The sequence below is a fragment of the Periophthalmus magnuspinnatus genome, chromosome 13 (assembly GCF_009829125.3).
Source record: "Periophthalmus magnuspinnatus isolate fPerMag1 chromosome 13, fPerMag1.2.pri, whole genome shotgun sequence".
Lineage (NCBI taxonomy): Eukaryota > Metazoa > Chordata > Actinopteri > Gobiiformes > Gobiidae > Periophthalmus > Periophthalmus magnuspinnatus.
The window spans coordinates 21,531,195-21,553,381 of NC_047138.1; the positions used below are offsets into that span (position 1 = coordinate 21,531,195).

Here is a 22,187-nt window from a genome sequence, read left to right on the forward strand (position 1 = left end):
CACACACCACTTTCATACTAGGCAATGTGGGTGAAGTGTCTTGCCTAAGGACACAATGACAGAACTTGGTCCGAGCGGGACTCGACCAACACTCTAACCACTGAGCCACTGTCGCCCCATATACAAGTAAAATGTCCACCTGAAATGTTATTTGAAATAAGTCTTATTTTAGACCTGGTTTAGTCATGTTTTCAAACTAGTAGTCTATTTTAGTCCTTATTTTGACTTAGTTCAACATCAGATATAAACAGTAGTACAATAGTAGTAGTACAGTAGGTGATATGAGAACTAATAAGCTATTCATGTTCATGTTTTTTTGAGTTTTAAATGAGTTAGTAGGCCTTCTAATGCAATAAACTAATGTATTACCTAAAAGACGGCTGTTATACAACACAACAACGTAATAGACAAGACATAATATAGGATTAAAAATACTAGGCCTACTACTACTTAAGCCATTATTACTATTATTATTACTGCTATGCTACTACGACTAATACAAGTCTATAAAACTTCTACTCAGGGTTAGGGTTTACTACTTCTACTACCACCACTAATAATAATAATAATAATAATAATAATAAAAATAATAACTAATAATAATAACTGCAAGCAGTGATAAAGGCCTTCGCCACCCCATGCGACTGCGGGGAACATGCAACCATGGAGTTCTTGCCTCTTGTTCCCGCTTACATTGCCCCTCCCCCCAAAATCAGCGACTGAGTAATCCTCCGGAGTAATCCTAAGGGCCAATAATGGAAATTTTTTTCCCACCCATTATTTTTCTCGCAAACCATAACAGCTACAGTCATGTGACTTTCTTACATTGTGCCCCATCACAAATAAGACCCCTGTGAATTTTTTCATAAGTCCACGACAAATCGATTGTCTTCTACGAATTTTTGAAAATGGAATTTGAAGAGGGTGCTAGAGAGCCATTTTGTGAAATAGTGCCACGATTTGCATATCACTATGTTCATCTCACAAATGTGCATAAACACTGTATTAGCTTTTTCCTAACAAAAAAATGTGTGAAAGAGAAATATTTTATTGAAATATTGCAAAAATTTGCGATTTTGTTGAAAATTCACCATGATCCGATTTTTACGTTGACTTTTTTCCGGGTCCGGCTCCCATTGCCCAATGAAAATCAAAGTTTGAGGGGGCACTACCGAGTCGTCTTTTGTTATTTTTTGTTGTGGTCTTCGGTGACAATTGAAGCTTATCGAGTTCTAATTTTTGGTACCACTCACTGCCATGTCGGGGCGTGTTTGCTACTTGATTTTTGCCATTTTCTGGGCTCCCTCGCCGGGGCGTTGTCCCAGGCTCAGGCCTAATAATGGTAAGCAGATGTGTGTAAAGTAGCCAAAAATTGTACTCAAGTAAAAGTAACATTACTTCAAAATAATATTTACTCAACAAAGCAGTGCTCCAAGAAATTACTCAAGTAAGAGTGAAACAAGTATTTGGGGAAACTACTACTGAAGTGAGAGTCAATTAAAGAGTAACTGTCGGGACATAATATCTGATTTATAATATGAAGTGAATGTATTTGAAGGATAAAACTTTAAATAATAAACAAAATATGGCATTTTCATAGGATAAACTCAAAAATGAAACTAAATCATATCTGAAGGAGCAAGAAACACAAATGTTCAAATCATTTCATATTGTCAACACAAAGCTTTTGTCACTTGTAGATTTATTCACAGTGGGAAGAATAACCAAACATTTCAGTCAAGTTGGAGTACTGTTATTTTATTAAAAATATTACTTAGGTAGGAGTAAAAGTATGCTGCTAGGAAAGTAAAAATATTTTAAAAGTTACCTAAGAAGTGAGAACTACCCACCTCTGTTGTTATTGATAAAAATAATAATAGGCAAAAATATTACCCAAGCCTCATGTGAATAGGCCTTATATTTTCACCCACACCCTAACGTAACAGTAGTCCAAAAAGTCCTAATTATGAGTTTTAAACTCATAATTAGTAGTTTTAAAAGTCCTAATTACGAATTTTAAACTCCTAATTACGAGTTTAAAACTAATAATTACGAGTTTAAAAGTCCTAATTACGAGTTTTAAACTCTTAATTACGAGTTTAAAACTAATAATTACGAGTTTAAAATTAATAATTACGAGTTTAAAACTGTGGGGGCTTTTATTATTTTTTTTTTCATGGCGGAAACGGGCTTCCATAAAGATAAATATTGTTGATCACTTGTTTTCTCCTGTCTCATTGTTAGCTAAGAGTCAGCCAAACTGACTTGCCTAATTCGAGTGTAAAAGCCTTCCAAAATACCAAAAAACTTACCTTTCCAAACAGCTAGTCTTTTATTAAATCCCTCAGTGAAATTCCCCGTATTTTTCTCCGTGCGTAACTTATCCCACGCAGACTTCAGCAGCTATGCCTGGGTTCAGGGAGAGGAGAGGTGGTGAAACTGAGTGATCCGCCCATACATGCCCCAACCCACGCCTTCTCCAACACAAACATGGAAGCTATAAAGATTTGAATGCTAGCACTATAACTAGAAGTAATCAAGTAATCATACAGTTAACATAACTGTATTTAAACTAAAGTCCTAAGTCTAGTCCTCTGGGTGAATATTTTAACCAGATAAGAAGAAGAGATTGATAAAAACATAGATTGACTAGCTGTCTTGCCTAAAAGACTACAAACATGGTGGATCGAGCGTTTACACTTTGAGTGGTCACGTGCATAAACTGTGCGTATGATCAAAAGCTGTGATAAGCGGTGTGAAAGTAAATTAGCATATAAATGTGTTGAAATAATCAAAAGGGGACCACCATTTTAAGGTGGGGAAGGCTGCTGTTATACAATACTGGAGAGGTTTGGATAGACAACAGTTATAGCCCACAGACTATACAGCAAAAGTGAATAAACTTCAGCTAATGGTAAATTAGGCAAAACTGATTTTGACATTTTAATTAATTAATTTATCCATCCATCCATCCATTTTATTCCGCTTATCTGGAGCCGGGTCGTGGGGGCAGCAGACTAAGCAGGGACTCCCAAACTTCCCTCACCTCAGACACGTCCTCCAGCTCCTCCGGTGGGATCCCAAGGCGTTGGCTGTATCCATTTTTCAGATTCATATTTCTCAAGTAGGTGCAATTTTATGTGCCAAACATTGCAAGATGAATGTGCTTGTCCTCTGAGCTGATGGTTGGCGGTTTAAATCCTGCTTTGACATAAACATCATTGGAAGCCTACCAGTGGTCAGATCCACTGACCCACAGGTTGGCACAACCTTAATTCTGCTGTTGTGTCCCTGGGCAAGACGCCCACCACACATCTGCATGTCTGCATACATTGGTGTGTGAATAGGAGAGTGGTTCCTTGATATAAAGTGCTTTGAGTGTCTTGAAGGTAGAAAAGTGCTATATAAATGTGACCACCGAATTAAGTACTTTTTAAGATAGGAGTGACAAATAAGACAAACTTCATTATTACATCCAGCAGTTTTTATTGAAAATGCAGGACCAAGACAACAGCAGAAGAATGCAAATTAAAATGTACCAAAAGAGATGTTATTTTACAGACATCACATAGTAAACTTATTTATAACCATGTTTGTTTTGTTAAAAAGGCCCACTAAATGACCTGGTTTAGGTTGGTCACTGCTGCCCTCTACTGGCAGATGCTCTGTCATAACATCTCAAAAGTTAGTATTCACTAACATCTCAAGTTTCAACAGTTATTGTCAGACTAGTTCCTATTGCTACCACTGGGCATGCCTCTCTGAGCATGGTTACACTATTTATTGTCTGTACAGGGACAATATAAAAATAAGGATCATGAGTGTGTAGGCCTGTTAAAAATACATCTGGTGAATATTTACCGATTAAATAAAGAATGAATAAAAGTGAATAAATATGTGTTTTCATTTTAATGTGTGTGTCGGTAAACAGTTGGTTTCTACAAAGCAGGATACCAAAGACAATGACATAACTAAAAAAAAGGTAAAAATATTACCTTAAAAATATTACCTTAAAGGAACTGTATCTAAGATTTTGATTTAAATTCCATAAACTTGACTTAACTGTAACCCCAGATAAGAGGTAGATATGTTCAAATCAAATAAAGCTTCTAATAGTTATAACTGTAATGCTGATTTGCTCTTAATTACAAAAAAAAAGAAACCAGAATGAGCCTCACATGAGTCTCTTATTTGGGTTGCCAGTGTCAACTCTGAAATCCAGTTGGTTTAAAGTGGATCTATTCTGCAAAATCTACTTTTTAGAGCTTTTAACCATGCTTTATTTACCCCCTTGAAGTTGTATTTAGAGTGATTCATGCATGTTTGAGTAATCTGTAATTTCCCCACAGTGGGACTAATAAAGGCATATCTTATCTTTATTCTCATGTATTCAAGATGTCATTCCTCCTATCAACCTCCATTTTCACTGCCACCGGTATACGCCCACTGCTCTGTACTTTGTTCTCCAATTTTATTTTCTTATAAATACACCTCGGATTCAGCAGCATCGTGTAGTAAGTTTGGAGCAGCGTGATCTGCAGGATAACAGGGGCTGCACAGCTCTTTCTTGTGATGCCGTTTAAGGCAACATCAGCTCTCACTGGGCACCACACATTCTAATGTGGAAGTCAGTGAACCTATTTCTTTTAGTGAGTCTTTTTAGATGAATATTGAGATTTAAAATGGGGAAATTATAACATAATGATCCACGGGTGTTATAGATTATAACTATGTAGCAGACAAAACAACAATAGGTCTTTAAACTCTAAAAAAGACTCTCTGATCTAAATCGACACTAACTAAACCCCAGCATCCACAGTTGCAGCCAATCATTAACCAGTGCCTCTGCTACTGCTATAATATCTATATATATTATATAGTATATACTGAGAATGAGAAAAACTTCTGTGTGCCCTCAATGTGTAAGATAAGGCACTGGCAATCCAGGTTCAGTTGTGACTGTAATACATTTTTAAACTGTAAGATTGCAGACCACATACAGTTCCTTTCATATGTCCTGATATTGGACATAACCTGTGCAGTAAGAATGATATATTTTAAGAGGCTAGGGTAGTTAGGAAAATAGATTTGAGCTGCAGTGATATCGCACTACAGTGGGTCAATGCGTTCCAGCTCTGTTGATTTGTATTAGTGATAAACATGATAAAGTGAATATGCTTCAGACATAAACAAAACAACAAAATAAAATATGTGCAAACCTGATGTGGGATATATTCACAGTAGTAGCTCTGTACAGAAGTAATAGAAGCTGACAGAAATTATGATTGCTCTGCCTAAAGAAAAGCAAGAAGGTTCTAGACTTAAAGATCCTGTACCTGATTTTTCCCCACTGTATTTAAGCAAAATGTGTTTTCTATTGTCTGATAATCAGGAAGTGTGTTGTTAGGATGCTAGTTGTTGTTAGCATTACCATGAGTCAAAATTCCACTCTGACCTTATGAAAAACATTTATAAAGTCATTGCGGTGAGTAATTAGGATGTATGGAATGCATAAGGTACGTGAGGAATAACTTAAACCACTTAAAATGGACTGTTTTTCATGTTTTTAAGAAATCAGGTACGGCACCTTTAAATACAAATAAAAGTGTTGTCCATTATGTCATATAGGTGGTACAACTTATCAAACAAAGGATTCATGTTGTGTTGGTCAGTCTCCTTCAGTACTCTCCCTCCTCTGGTTCTCTGGTACTCTACTTCCAGGTTCACTGTTCCTCCAGCCAGGAGGGCTTGTCTGAGCCAGGAGGCTTTAGTTTCACGTTGAACTGTATGAGAGTTTGTTCCAGCTGCTGCTGGTTTCCTGCAAAGTACGCCGAGATGGCATTGTGGAACAGGAGGAGTTGCTTGTGCATCACCTTCACCTGCACAAATACACAAGTATAGTACATGATTAGTTTTGGCTTTCTATGGTTCACATGTAGAGCACACAATGTTTGGAGATAATGGATGTTTTTATTTACTTTCATGATTATTATGTAAAGCCCGGTGACCACAGGACATTTGTTTCATCTTATAAGATTGTTGGATGTCACACTGCATGACATGAGGAATTTAAATTGTACGATAGCACACGTACACACGTGCGATTGTGCACACGATCAGTTGTGCCTACGGGAAAAGTGTGTCTGAGTGACTGCCAGGTTCCAGGCTCTGTGTGGTTATACCTTCCTAACTGCAATGGTTAGCGAAAGCTACTGCTACATGCTACCATTACATGCTACAGCTATTTTCACATTTGATGAAATGAAAGGAAAACAGAGAGACATGGATCTTGGGAGAGAGCTCTTCTGCTGTTACTGAGGAGTGCTTGTATTCACTGTTGGGCACATGTTTGACAAAGAGGAGGGGTCATTCGGTGACCAAGATTCCAAAATATTAGACACGGTTTATACAAGTTGCAGTTCGTCTTTGGTCGTACAACGTGTTGTACAAGGTCGTACAAGTTTAATATTTGTCTCTGTGTCAGTGTAAAACCTACAACCTACCATTTTGAGCTACGATTCAAAATTTTCCCCACAATCAGAAATTCAGTGGACACCCGTCTTAACATAGAAAAATTAAAGCCACCTTATTTTCCTCGAGGAATTTGAGTTTGATGGTGACATCGCTGCGCAGTCTCTCATACTTGTCTCTGTAGTGCTGGTACTCGTGCTGGGCCATCTCAATCCGGATCATGGAGGCAGCGTCTCGTGGGCCCATGCTCAACTCCTCCAGTTCGGAGCGGTATGCATCAAACTCCAGCCTGATCAGCCACATACAAACATATCCCCACACTGAGTCAGCCAAGAGAAAATAAAGCTAGGCCCTTTTTTCATGAACCCAGATGAAACGGAGGGCAGACAGAGGGAGCTAGACTGGTGGACATGCTAAACATTTTAACCCACTCTACATGATCCTGCAGTTTTTATTTTACTATTCGGTTTGGTTTGGTTAAATAAAGATATGAACATTAATAACAAACCAATTCACTCCCTTCTTTCCTCAAGATTAGCCGGGTCATTGACAGCCCCGTTGCTAGGGGCAAGTACCTTCACCAACATTGCTCCTCACTGGCTCTTTGAATTCTATAATACTTGTGCTCGGAATTCCAAATATGGAACTTGGCTCCAAATCAGCCAGTATAATTGCTGGCCACGACTGGATTCATTTGGGTGGAGCCCAACACTGTAGGTGACGGCACACTCTCTCAGTCCACTTCTATATAGTGTATTGTTTGGCCATGTCTGAGCCCTGCTCCTTACCGTCCATTCTCATAGAGCTTGATGGTCAAAAGTGTGTCCTCCATGGTCTTGTTGACCAGAGTGTCCACACTGGACACAAAGAAGCTGATGGCCCCCAGCAGAGATTCTCCATTCTTACACAGTAGCTTCTGGGTCTCTGCATTGTACCCAAACTCATCCTGAAAACACACCCACATGATCCCTGTTAAAATAAATCAATAAACTAAATGTATATGTATTATTTATTTGAGACACTGGAGGCTTTTTGATTTCACAGATATAGATTTTCATCTACAGAATTTAGTTTTCGTAACACAGATTGCAATAATACAACCCCAATTCCAGTGAAGTTGGGGAGCTGTGTAAAACTTAAAAAAAAAAAAAAAAAAAAAACAGAATACAATGATTTGCAAATCCTTTTCAACCTATACTGAACTGAATAAAATTCAAAGACAGGTATGGACTGCAGGCAGGTCAGTCTAGTACCCGCACTCTTTTACTACGAAGCCATGCTGTTGTAACACGTGCAGAATATGGCTTGGCATTGCCTTGCTGAAATAAGCAGGGACGTCCCTGAAAAAGGCGTTGCTTGGATGGCAGCATATGTTGCTCCAAAACCTGTATGTACCTTTCAGCATTAATGGTGCCTTCACAGATGTGCAAGTTACCCATGACATGGGCACTAACACACCCCCATACCATTACAGATGCTGACTTTTAAACTTTGCGCTGATAATCCGGATGGTCTTTTTCCTCTTTGGCCCGCAGGACATGATGTCCATGATTTCCAAAAAACTATTTGAAACGTGGAATCGTCAGACCACAGCACACTTTTCCACTTTGCGTCAGTCCATCTCAGATGAGCTCGGGCCCAGAAAAGTTGGTGGTGTTTCTGAGTGTTGTTGGCATGGTATATATGGCATAGTCCAGTTTTAACTTGCACTTGGAGATGTAGCGACAAACTATGTTAACTGACAATGGTTTCCTGAAGTGTTCCTGAGCCAATGTGGTAATAGCCTTTACACATCATGTCCGTTTTTAATACAGTACCGCCTGAGGGATCGAAGGTCATGGCCATTCAGTATTGTTTTTTGCCGTTTACATGCAGAGATTTCTCCAGATTCTTTGAATCTTTTGATGATATTATGGATCGTAGATGATGAAATCCCTAAATACCTTGTAATTGTACGTTGAGAAACGTTGTTTTTAGACTGTTGGACTATTTGCTCACGCAGTTGTTCACAAAGTGGTGAACCTCGCCCCGTCTTTGCTTGTGAATGACTGAGCCCTTCAGGGATGCTCCTTTTATACCTAATCATGACACTCACCTGTTTCTAATTAACCTGTTCACCTGTGGAATGTTCCAAACAGGTGTATTTTAAGCATTCCTCAACTTTCCCATTCTTTTGTTGTCCCTGTCCCAGCTTTATTGGAATGTGTGGCAGGCATCAAATTGAAAATGAGTGAATACTGGCATAAAAACAATAAAGATGATCAGTTTGAACATTTAATAGCATGTCTTTGTAGTTTATTCAGTTTAATATAGGTTGAAAAGGATTTGCAAATCATTGTATTCTGTATTTTTTAAAGTTTTACACAGCGTCACAACTTCATTGGAATTTGGGTTGTACAATTTATATATTTTTTCTTCTGTTGACATGTTTGATAAGAAGAATGGGGTAAGGCAGCTGTCAATTAAGATGTGCGTGCCAAATTAAATTGTGTGCATATTTACCTGTATTCATGCATAAAATGTATTTTGTATGTTCTTGATCAAGAGAATATAAATTCAAAAGCCATAGCATTTTGCATTCATAAATATGAAAAAATATAAATCAGGTGTGTGATTTCTCAACTTGAGAATACAAATGTTCTTTTTTTGTGCTTGAGGTTTCTCTCTCTCATTTTATACAGAAATACATAAAAACGCAAAAATATGCACACATTTCAATCTGGCATGCATGTCTTAATTGACAGCTACTTTACCCCCTAAATAGGTCTTTTGCTAATAATTGGCTAATAATTGATATGCCGTCTACTTAGTTTTTTTTGTCATGTATCAAGAATTCAGATATTACTCTAAAATGTTCAAAATATTGTTAAGTAGTAGGTCCTTACAAATGCTAAAAAACTCCCACACATCATTGTCCGTCAAAAATATCTAAAAGTTGCCATTTCTGCATGGTACCTGGAGTTCAGAAGGCTGTTTTTTGGTGCTTGAGGTTTCTCTCTCATTTTATGCAGAAATACATAAAACCCATAAATATGCACACATTTCAATCTGGCATGCATGTCTTAATTGACAGCTACCTTACCCCATAAATAAATATTTTGCTAATAATTGGCTAATAATTGATATCCCATCTACTTAGTTAGTTGTCATATATCAGTATGTCAGATATTACTCTAAAATGTTAAAATTTTGTTAAGTAGAAGATGCGGTGCTTACAAATGCTTTAAAACTTCCACACATCATTGTCTGTCAAAAATATCTAAAAGTTGCCATGTCTGCATGGTACCTGGAGCTCAGGGGATTTCTGGCTGAGATCGGTGAAGGTGTCTCCAAGTGCCTGCTGGGTCTGTACCATGCTCTGGAAGTGTGAGCTGAGAGCTGTAGCTAGTCTCAGGATGTTCTCATACTTGAGCTTTGTGTCTCGTAACAGGTCGATCTGAGCCTCCAGCTCCAGGTCCACTGTCCGAGAGCCTCTGCCGAAGCGCTCCGAGAGCATCTGCTTGGTGCACTACAGACATACAAACAATACAATTCAATAATGCACTCAAGAGAAAATAAATAAATAATAATAAATAAATCAAGAGAAAATAATGTTAAAGGCCCTCATTCATTCATTCGTAATAATATATTCTTAAGGCCTTCTCTTTAAGGTTTTTAGCATTCACAAAATTTGTTCTTAACTCAAAATAGTAAAAGAAAAAAATACTTCTGTCAACTGGACAAAAGACATTTCGCTGCTCATCCTAGTTCTGATTGCTGGTGGACACCACTTTATATCTATCTGAAGACAGGAGATAAACTAACACACGTATTTGTTTACAGTTTCTGTTTGTTAGCTACGTTTATTGAACTACACTAAGTGTGAACTGTGCCTGAGTCATATTTTGCATACTCATTCAGGCCCCTAATGGATGCTCTCACAGCTATTAGCACACTGGCTATTACTCTTGTTTTCCTTGTTTAGGTTTAGGTCTGAGGATGGGGTTATAAATAGGAGATAAATGATGTCCAAGCCCCCCATTCCCGTTCAAAGATCGATTGTCTTTCCTAAGAAAAATTGCCTCTTTAACTAACCTCTCAAACCATTTCTTTTCATTGGCTAAGAGCTGTACCTCACTATCTTCAGAGGATTTGTTAGTGGCTTTGAGATAGAGAAGTACGACAGATTGGGGTCTCGAGGGTCCCAAAGACATCTTAACTGAAAATGTTCTTCTTGAGAAAAAAATCCTACGAGTAGTCAGGCGCACTTGTACACACAAAAATACTACTGTTATAAAATATTATTACTCATTACTAACTTGCAACCAAAAACTGATAAATAAAATTAAAAAATATTGGATACAAAAAGAGTCATCAAGTGTGATATAGAGCATGTAAAGACAAAATCTAACAGGCCGATGATTAGTTACGTCTGTCCCAGTGCTCTCCACTATTACAACCCCCCACAGGACTCCCTCGCCCTCTATTGTCCCCATTATTTACTGAAACTTAAAAACATAATCATATAGGTAAAAGCCCTAGTGTATTTCAATAACTTGGTGACTAAAACATGCCCCCACTAAGAGTGCTTTTGGACGGGTTAAACATTTCACTGGAGCATGTCACTTGCACTTCAACCTGCCCTGTGTGTCATGTCACTGCCCGGGTTGATGTACACAAGACGATGATACTTCTCCCTGCTTCCTTCTTCCTGTTGTGTTCTGATGGCTCCTGCCTCTGCCAGCTCCAAAACAAGAGTTTCTCTAAAGGCCTTTTGGCGCATATAGGGATTTTACCCTTTGATCTACAGTGTCCTTTATAGAGAATGCATTCTCAATGGAAATGTCCACAAAATAGTAAAAAATGTCTTGTGCCATTTCTTTGTTTTGTGTAAAACATCTAATAGCCAATGAGCGCATCTGATAGGTCAAAGCCACGCATCTGCCTAAGGAAAAACACAAATGTACACAACCAGTCCACATGTTTTGTGGACCTGGAGAAAGCATTCAACCGTGTCCCTCGTGGTGTCCTTGCCGGCAGTAAGTCAGACCTGTTCCCAGTGCATGTTGGACTCCGCCAGGGCTGCCCTTTGTCACCGGTTCTGTTCATTATTATCTGTTATTATTATTTATGGACAGAATTTCTAGGTGCAGCCAGGGGCCGGACGGGGTCTGGTTTGGGAACCACAGGATATCATCTCTGCTGTTTGCGGATGATGTTGACCTGACGGCTTCATCGAGCCAGCACCTGCAGCAGACACTGGGGAGGTTAGCAGCTGAGTGTGAATTGGCTGGGATGAGAATCAGCTCCTCCAAATCTGAGGCCATGGTTCTCGACCAGAAAAAGGTGGCTTGCCCTCTCCAGGTGGGTGGTGACTCCTTGCCTCAAGTGGAGGAGTTTTGTTCATGAATGAAGGAAGGATGGAGCGTGAGATTGACAGGCGGATCGGTGCAGCATCTGCAGTGATGTGGTAGCTGTGTCGGTCCATTGTGGTGAAGAAGGAGCTGAGCCGGAAGGCCAATCTCTTGATTTACCAGCCAATCTACATTCCTACCCTAAACTATCGTATGACCTCTGGGTAATGACCGAAAGGACAAAACTGCGGATACAAGTGGCCAAAATGGCTTTCCTCCGCAGGGTGGCTGGGCGCACCCTTAGAGATAGGGTGAGGAGGTCACACAGGAGGAGCTGGGAGTAGAGCCGCTGCTCCTACACATCGAGAGGAGCCAGCTGAGGTGGCTCAGGCATCTGTTCAGGATGGCTCCTGGACAATTCCATAGGGAGGTGTTCTGGGCATGTCCCACTGGGAGGAGGCCCCGGGGAAGACCCAGGACACGCTGGCGGGACTATGTCTCTCAGCTGGCCTGGGAACGCCTTGGGGACCATGAGATCTTCACTTGGTTCCACGAACCGCTCAGGGTCTGAGATGCCTCATAACTAGTATAAACATCCAGTGTCCTCGATGACATACTTCCTTCGTTTTGTCCGTTTCGTCATGTTTAGAACGCAAAACTGCTGCAAAACAACGGCACATAAAATTACGCACTCATTACACCCAGATGGTATGCCATACATCGACGTGTTCCACTGCTCATTGGCTGTAAGAGGAAACATCACTAACCATGTGCAGTGTAACTGGTTCTACAAGGGGGAGAGTGGGGTGTAAACTTTCAGTCATCTGTGGCACTGATTCGCTGTCTGGGGCTCCAGTAACCCATAACCCCCACCTTATTGGCCAACACTGCTGTCAAACACGTTTGTTTAGCACTGAGGAACAAAGCTGGCCCTGTCAGTAGTTTATTATCGACAAAATAAATGCAAAAGCAACTGAGCAGATTTTACATTTGGAATACTGGAATCCTGCAGCAGATTGGACATGGAGGATCTAATTTATTTTGTGGACATAATTTCACTGGATTATATTCTCTGGACATGTATGGCATGAATGAGACCAACTTTATGGGAATATATTGGTGTTTGACAGAACCAGAGCCCACACAGGCCTTTCAGCCCATGTCAGTACAATACTCGTCTCACTGTGGATAATCACAAACTCTTATCAGCTTCACCCAGCATCTTCACAAGGTCTTTTGCTTTTGTTCTTGGCTTGATATGTACATTTCGGACACAGAACCGTCTCCTTCCTAAGAGTTATGATGGCTGGACATTCCCATGGTGTTTATACTTGCTTATAATTGTTTGAACAGATGAACGGTCAACCTTTAGGCATCTGGAAATTGTACCCAAGGATGAATCGGACTTGTGCAAGCCTACAATTCTCATCCTGATATCTTGGCTGATTTCCCATGATGTTATACAAAGAAGCAGTGTGATTTAGGTGCACCTTCAAATACATCCCATAGATGTGTCTCTAATTAACTCAAATGTTGTCAATAGACCTCAGAAGCTTCCGAAGACATGACATTATCAGTTTTCTCAAATTATTTAAAGTCATAATAATCTTACTATATGTAAACTTCTGACTTTGAAGAAAGCAATGAAAAATTGTCTTTAAAAAATACTTTTCTCATTATTCTGGCATTTAACAAATAGAAATAATTGTGTTAATTCTAACTGAATTAAAACAGGAAAAGTTTAGTCTGATTTCATGTTAGACAGTGAGAAAAAACCTGCATGTGTCTTTTTTATATAGTGTACGTAAACTTCTGGTTTCAACTGTAAATATAAATTTTATGTAAACAGAAATGTAAATGAGTGACATGGTGCAATTAGGTACATTTCTAATTTAGCTGCTTAAGAGCATGTAATGAATGAAGTGGAAGTTTGAAGTTTGCTAAGAAAACACTCATGAATGAGGCCCAATAACTTAACATAGTACTTTTTATGTTTACACCATGGTTCACACAATTCCATAAAATATGAGCATATTATGAACATCCTTATTAAATATACTTAATATAAAAAAAATCTTGTGTTACCTTGTACGTGTTAATCCCCCATTTCTTTACACTGTCCAGCTTTTCCACGGCCACTCCTCTGGTCAGCTCCTCTGTCGAATTACCCGAGTTGTGATTGGACGATCCTGCAAAACATGACAATACAAGTGTCCTCATCTCAGCTGCATTGTCTCAGGCATTGCCCCATTTCAAACCACACAAAAGGCTATTACTGGTACCAGAAAAATATGTGAGAAATGATGACCAGTGATAGTGTAATGTAATATGATGAAAATGGTGGTACCTGAATGGACTTCTTTATGATGAGCTATTCGATCAGTGGACAGGCAGTTAACTCCCCTGGATTTCATGCGGATGTCTGAAATCGGGATGACAATTATAAAAAATATAGAAAAAATAAGGTTTTAGATGAGAAATAATAATAATAATGATAGCAGAACGTGAGACAATGCAGTAAGTATATGAGTGCATGTTAATCCACCATGCAGAGTGGTTCATGCGGCGTATGGAACAGGATTAGAATATAAAGATTAAATGTTGAGTGGAATATGTTAAGAGATGAGAATTAAAAGTTACATTTGAGTAATTGTAGGGATTCTTGCAAACATAAAATTTACACAGTAATGTAGAGCCATTTTCCACAACAGGTCTATGGTAGTTGCATGTCTTTTTGGATTTCAAAAAATAATGAGGGGGTATTACACGTTTATGAGGCATTAATTGCTAACACATAACATATTTAGATCATTCTGTTACCTTTTATTGTTTTGAAAATGCTATATCCGCAAAACAAAAAAGTATTAACATGTTTTACAAGTTTTGATGCTTTGAGTAACTAAGGAACTTTGCCTGTAACATTCCACAGTATGGCATTAAACAATCCACCTTGCATCACCTGCTTCTCTCTCAAGATAATCTTAATGCCCTACTGTGAAGCATTTCAGGAAAAACAATAACACCAGATAAGTTACATAGTGTATGTAGTTCAAGATGTTTAGTTTTTGATCACAAAATATATTACCGGTACTTTGACAATCAAAAGGGATCCTTTTAAGATTTGTGTTTGAATATAAAACTAAATATTGCTCAAGTGTCACTTTTCACTCTCAGCCCTCAAATGACAGAAGACCAAACGACAGTGTACAAACACTGAAAAAGGTTTAGGGACATTTGTTTTTAACAAACACAGTCAGTACAGCATATCCATTCCTACATATATTCTCACTTATGTGAAATATCAATAAGAATTACATGCAAAACTGCATCCAGTCCCCATGTGAAAGCCAAACCATGCCATTTACAGAGCAGTCCCACATCTTAAGGAAGAGTACGATTATTTGGTTAGTGTCTTTGGAACAGGCTGTGTTCACGAGATGTCAAGATTTTAGATGCCGATTTTAGATGGAGGGCAGGGGGCAACATTCAAATATCTATAAAATGTTAAACCAAATTGTTTTATTTAGTCACTGGGTCAAAGGTTATGTTTATGTTGTAGTGTAACTTAAAAGTAAAGGTCTTACATCATGCAAAACTAATGCATCATGACAGTTAAAAATTGTGTATAATAATAATAATGTGTACATAGTTATAAAATGAACAGTTTTCTATAACCATTATTTAAGGTACAGAAAATTAAACACCAAAGCTATGGTGTCCAAAGGGGCCAATGGTGCAGATTGGCAATCTTGCTTCCATTAGTGTGGCTACAACTGTAGCTTACCACCACCGAGTGTGGAGAGAATGAATAATGCACCAAATTGTAAAATGTGTTTGACTAACTGGAAAAGCCCTCTATCGCAATGTTATAATAAAACATAACAAATTACCTTTTTAAAAAATACAAAAAACATTAAGTGTATGCAAGTACATATGCAATAACCATGAACTTAAATCAGTAAATAACCTTCTCCTACCCTTCATCTATGTACTATTTTGGCATGGAGTGAACACAACCTGCACAGCCACCTGGTGCAGGAGCAGGACCACGCCTCCGCTCCAAATATTGCGGGTTGTAGTGAATGGCAGGTCCTGGGAGATATGGAAGTGTGGGATATGAACCACAATGTGACAAACTGAACGAACAGATTTTAATAAGTCAATGTATGTATGCAGAGGAAGCACTTTGAAATCAGATGGAGCGCAGAGAAAATGGACACACAAGGTCTGGAACGGTTTCCACAGAGAATAGAAGCTGGAAACAGTATTATACTGTGTTGCTGCTAGGGCTAGATACGGTTTAAAAGTACTAGTACAGTACTGACAAAAAAAAAGTTACTATCGGTACCTGTGAAAAAAAAGTGTTGCTGAAAATTGGTACCAACTTATTTTCCAAGATTTTTTTGCCTGGTGGCTGCTGGGAGATCACAATAGACTGGATAGTGTCACCACAAACAAGTGATTCAATTCAATTTATTTATTTTTGTAACGCCCAAAATCACAACAACAGTTGTCTCGAAGGGCGTTCATGTTTTGGTTGATGGGGGAAACCGGAGTACCCGGAGGAAACCCATCCAGACACGGGGAGAAACATGAAAAACTCCACACAGAAAGGCCTGGGCGACCCGGGGGGTGATGAAGACTGCAGTTTGGTATGTATTCAATTTAATTTATGAACATTATAATTAGAGCTGGGCAATTAATCAAAAGACTCAGATATTGTGAATCAGTCATTTTTAATCGTCCATGATATGGTTGGGGTTTTTGAATCAATAGAGCCAATCTTCTTTAAGAATTTGAAGGAAGAGATGTGATTATTTGATTAAAAGTCTGTATGGTTTATGTTCATAGAATTACTAAAAGCTTTTTTATTTTGTTTTGGAAAAGACCAAATAAAATCAAATTGAAAATCCAAGCCCTAATAATAATTCATTTTCGTTATTTCAGATCCTAATTAATAAGTGAAAAGTTACTAAAAGTATACTGCTCAGGAGCCTGTATTGAAAACTAAGTATCACACAAATACTGGTACCCAGAAGAAATGAAAAGGTACCGAGTCCTAGTTGTAAAATTTAACAATTTAAAGTTTTACTCACTGGCCACTGTGACTGGAGTTGTGCTATATTTGAAAGTTTACAAGCTTACAAGTATCAATTTTGCAAGTTTCCACTAGAGATCAACCGATACCAATTGTTTCAAATCCAGAGGAAACAATGGCCTATAAACTCTGCCAATTTTTTTGTGCAGATTTGGATTATTTTCCTCAAATTAAGTAATTTCAACTCAAACTCATCCGCAGCCCATTTTCACCCTAAGCCTATAAGAGAGCAGAGGAGTCAAGTTTTGAGCTGTTATCTCTTTCTACTAAAATGTTCAAATTAAGCTTTATGCAGATTCTTTAGGTAGCAGGTTGGCCAAAACAAAATGCTGGAGATTTAGACCCATAGCTGATACGCTAAAAAGTGCAAATACTGGACAACCGATATATTGGGCTATCAGCTAGCCCAATATATCTACTTTACACTGACACATTACAGAAACGAGTGCATGAAGCAGGGCGACACTGACAGATGTATACAGGCTGCTCTTGACTATATTTTTAGGACAATTTTGTTATTGAAAAAAAGAGCAGACACAGCACTACTTCAGGATGGAAAAAACAGAACAAAAGTTTGATTTCTCAGCTTGCTCTGCAGTTGTGATGATGCTTCGCCCAGTCGGCTTGAACAATCATTTCCCCCATTGTTTTCAGTAATAGCGATCCTAGATGTATAATGAACCTCCACTCAGAGTAGTACACATATCAATCTTTTGCCATCTTATTATTTGGCTGGTTGGCTAGTGGTTATATCTAGTCATGATTGCTGCTCTTGTATTGTCATTTGTATTCTCATTTACCAAGGGAATAGAGACAATGATAGCTATAATTATAATTAGTTTTGCTTACGAAGACTTGCATGTGTCAGAATCTAAACTTCATGTTCTCTCCACTGGGATTGTGATAAGTATCAAAAATCACATACTAATCAATAAAAAACTATATTAAAAATACCTACTCATTTGAACAGGTATTATCATTTGTGCATGTGACTTTATTAAAAAAAAAAGTCACACGCACAGGACAGAAATGAACATTTCCTGAATAGCTGTAGAATGATCCTGAGCTGTATAAGACCACATAGACTAATATACGGCCATGGACTACTATGGAACAAGACCACGTGATAACATAAAAGGAAATACTAGGATTTAATGTTGAAAAACACATTCTATTGTCTACATCATGGGTGTTCATTACGTCGATCGCGAAGGCATTTTGGGTAGATCACGTCCCGTCATCCATCCAGTCACATGACTACTATACTGGACAACCAGTCAGATTACACCTGACCCTAGGTCACATCATGGGCGCTGCACACGCATAAACAAGCGCGAGTTAGCATAACCCTATAGCGTCGGATCCTATCGTCACCGATAGAGCGCAGTTGCGGACTTTCCAGCAGCGCAACTGCAGTCGTGCTCTCATGTAAATTCAAACGGCGTCTTAAAGCGGAGACATGGGGCTATCTAAATATTTTACCGTCCTTACGGTAATCTGCCTCTGTTGTCTGTCGAAGGTGACGAATGAGAGCGCGGGTGCTGCAGGGATTTTCCCAGTCATTTATTTGATGCGTAAAAGAAAAAATACGGATGGATGTGTAAAATAGAAGTAGTTGTGTGAACAAATGCAGTAAATTCTGATACTTCGTTTAACATGTTTTTTATGGCTAAAAAAAAGACAAAACCGTAATCAACATGATTAGCTCTGTTATCGCTTTCAAACGGAAAATGCAATTTTACTCCTGGCTGGCTGTCAGAAGCTACTGCCCGAACTATGCATCCCTCACTGATTCCATTCAGTGCAAGTCATCAGAGCAGTAATCATCATTCAAGTAATTATGAGCATGTAAGAAGTTCAATTGTGTTGTGCAGTATTATCTCATGACGTTGTGCAAGGCAAAAATGCACTGTACATGTAAGAATTCATAATACATTTACAAATAAATATATGTTTAACATTTTTGTATTAGGTGGTAGATCTTTCAGACACGATCATTTTAAAAGTAGCTCACATACTGAAAAAGTCTGAGCACCCCTGGCCTACATAACAGGTGTTTTTATTATCACTGTGGTATCGGTTTTGTTATTGTGTGCAGACGGTGGTACCTTTGATGCTGCTGGTGGGGATGATTCCCCCTGCTGGTCCCCCGTAGCCTCCGGACACAATGCTGGTTTCATTCAAGTTGGGCCCAGACACCATCACCTGCTGCAAGTCCTGAGGAGGGGACCACAACAACATATATTGAAAAACATAAGATAATGATAAAAAAAACAAAAACAAAAAAAAAACAAACATTATTTGTATACAATAAAATACAATTTTTACACATATAATAGTAATTTGATTAATATTGCTATGTGGCCTTGTAGTAGTTCTGATTATTATCTGATTATTCAAGATTATTAAAAATATTAATAAAAGGTCCAATTATGTTGTATGTTGTGTTATGTTTTGATTTTTATTTTTTCATAATATCATTTTGTATCTAGTTTCAGCACAAGCTGCAGTGTTGGTAAGTATCTTTTTTTGTTTTTTGTTTTTTTTTTAAGACCACACAAGATTGACTACTGGTCAGAAAAGAATGTTAACAGAACATAGTACTGTTTGTTTTATTTTTTCACTTTTTTCCCCCCACATTTTTAAATAGCACTTTTCCACCTTCAAAGATCTCAAATTCGTTATGAAATATAGAGTATGATATACTTTTTGTGCAGGGTCAATAATGGAAAAGAAAATCATATTCACAATTAATTAGGTCTTGCTTGATATCATGATTAGTTTCAACAATATCAAAGATGAACCTGTACAGAAGGAATGAGTTGTATTATTTATTAGTAATATATATTGGTGCATATTTTAAAAGATAACAAAAGGTCATGAGAGCCAGAACAAGCACCCACATCAAAATAGCTAAGTTATGTTTTGTATTATTCTGTAGCACAACTTGTAAATGATTTGGGCAATTATTACAATCACATTTTTTAAGTTTTTATCGTACAACTCTCATAATGAGTAAATCAAACTAAGAAAAAGACTGAACTTGGCAAACCAAGAAAGACTCAGCAAAGAAACCTAATATTTATAAGGTGCAACTTTTCTGGTGGTGTGTCTGCTACCTGCTTGTTTCCATGGAGATGTTATAATAGCCAGGGATGCACCGATACGATACTGAAAATTTTGATGGATCAGATATTGGTTCCAGTCAATATCCCATTTTTTCTTTAAATTGGTATAATAAGATGACTTACTGACCAAAACACCTTGTTATATTTTTAAGTTGTTCTGTAGTTACACATCTGGATCATCTTTTACCATACGCCATTTGTGTTGTGTAGGAAATAAATTATATTTTCAGTGTCTGTCCTAGAATTGGCTGATACCCTATATTGCCAGATACTTAAAGTCAAAGAATCAACATCTGTACCAAAACAGATAAAATCGATTGGTGCAGCCCTAATCTTAGCATTAAACTTATTTATCATGCATTTATTTAATTACAGGTGTTTTATTGCTAAAAAATATCTTGAAAAATATGCAGTCTTTCTGTGAACAGGGTCACCTCTCCACAGATCCTATAACTTGGCCTACTAGTGGCATCACTTGCTGGTCTACATGGAGATAGATGTTTATTACCCCTCCGTGGCACAATTCAGCAGGCAAAGCTATAACATCTCCATGGAGACAAGCGAATGGCAAACCCTCTACCAGAAAAGTTACATAGTGCACCTTTACAGTGTTCTATACAAACAAACTTGCCTTACTTTCATTTGTTGCTAATTAAAATAGCCTTTGCATGCACGCAGAACACTGTACAATACAAATAAGTCATGGATGTGAAGGCATTTGAGTCTCAAAGGCTGTCACACCCATGTTAATGTAGTCATGGTCCAAGGCAATTTAAACACTACTCCTAAGTCCTCAGTACTGAATGTGGTGTACATATGATTCATACTTACTACTTCAGTAAGAACAAATTTTACAGTAAAATGAGATCTCATAAGGGCATACATAACCTATATCAATTACAGAGATATTAACCATAAACTAGGCTCACAACTTAAGTATTTTAAAAGACCAATTTTGCAATTCTAACCTGCCCCCAGCTCAATTTTAAACTATTGGTAGAAGTGGAATCTATTAAAAAACACCCATTACTTTCTTCTAAGGCACTGATCGATTATGACAGGCAAAAATACTATGCCAAGACAATATTCTTATCTTTTTATGGAAGATATCACATAATCATTTATTTGACCTCATCCCCTTGTGAGTTTTAAGTTACATCTGCAACTATGATGACAGAACAGAATGATGCAGGCCAGGGTTAGGTTAGGTAGCACTAGCACCACTACGAAAAGCAGTGATAGGCCATGAATACAACAGTTATTGCATATACTTAATACCAATTTAATTACAATATAAGAAAGTTGCATAAAAACGTTAAGCATTTATCTATACTAACCTGTTCTAAACTGTCATCCTCTGGCAAGCTGCCTGTGTCTCCGTTGCTGTTTATGGGAATCTCCATGGTTGCAGCCTTGCTCATAATACTGTCAGCCATGATAGAATCTCTGCGAAAAGACACGTATTAGCAAAATAAATAAAAAAAAACAGTACAATGCAAATGCTAAAAACGATAACAAATGTATTAGTTAAATGCTAACCTTGCTGATGTGGCTGCTTAGTGACAGTTAGCAGCAGCCTCTCTACCTACCCCGTTCGTATGTCCACCAAATCGCTATGCTATGTATGACAAAATGCGCAATGTTTAAAGGTTTATGCGGCGTTGTAGTTCATTTTATGCAGTTAAATGCTTGATTCATGGTTAAAAGGTTTATCAATCCCACGTTTCATGTTTTCTTCCATAAAAATCTGACTGAAAATCCCTACATCCAACCAGCCAGCAGTTTAGACAGTATCCCTTCAAAACAAGAGTTTTTGGCGTGTTTTGCAGCGTTTGAAAACATATAGATGTTCTTGGACGAAAAACATCTAATAATAATATTTTCTATTGATATATTATAGTAGAAGATATTCTGGGAGAGAAGTTGTAGTGATAGTTTTAAGTAAACGCACGCTCTTATTGTGAAACGTAATACCTTAAAACGTAGCCCCGCTCCATCTTCCACGTCATCCAGAGCTGACGTAAACTGACGTGACGCTCTGTTGAAATTTTCCAGAAGATGGCAATGTTTATCCATTAACAAAGAAGGCCTTGTGCAAGAGTTAAAGGTCCCATATGTATACCGTGTTATAATGTTGTTACCTCCTCAGAAACATAC

The 22,187-nt window shown here is 38.1% G+C and overlaps 2 protein-coding genes across 6 annotated transcripts in view; both read right to left on the reverse strand.

The window, feature by feature from the left end:
* LOC117379836 (FH2 domain-containing protein 1-like) overlaps positions 1-2,395 on the reverse strand; it is a 30,538-nt gene extending 28,143 nt beyond the window's left edge. Inside the window, 1 exon segment of the mRNA XM_055226047.1 lies at positions 2,313-2,395. The gene's annotated coding sequence lies outside the window, so the exon portion shown is untranslated.
* A 1,076-nt stretch (positions 2,396-3,471) lies between these two features.
* The window catches only part of LOC117380199 (arfaptin-2-like), a 55,988-nt gene continuing 37,272 nt past the window's right edge, over positions 3,472-22,187 (reverse strand). Inside the window, exons 2-11 of one of the 5 annotated variants that reach the window (XM_055226049.1) lie at positions 21,570-21,611; positions 21,368-21,476; positions 19,011-19,119; positions 15,834-15,896; positions 14,152-14,226; positions 13,890-13,993; positions 9,758-9,979; positions 7,260-7,417; positions 6,586-6,760; positions 3,479-5,879 (exon numbers count right to left, since the gene is read on the reverse strand). In XM_055226049.1, the coding sequence (XP_055082024.1) occupies positions 5,724-5,879; positions 6,586-6,760; positions 7,260-7,417; positions 9,758-9,979; positions 13,890-13,993; positions 14,152-14,226; positions 15,834-15,896; positions 19,011-19,119; positions 21,368-21,466 (1,161 nt within the window). In that variant the 5' untranslated portion in view covers positions 21,467-21,476; positions 21,570-21,611 and the 3' untranslated portion in view covers positions 3,479-5,723. Of the gene's footprint in view, positions 5,880-6,585; positions 6,761-7,259; positions 7,418-9,757; positions 9,980-13,889; positions 13,994-14,151; positions 14,227-15,833; positions 15,897-19,010; positions 19,120-21,367; positions 21,477-21,569; positions 21,831-22,187 lie in introns of those variants that run through there. The other 4 variants (XM_055226048.1, XM_033976959.2, XM_033976958.2 and 1 more) reach the window with 4 other exon arrangements.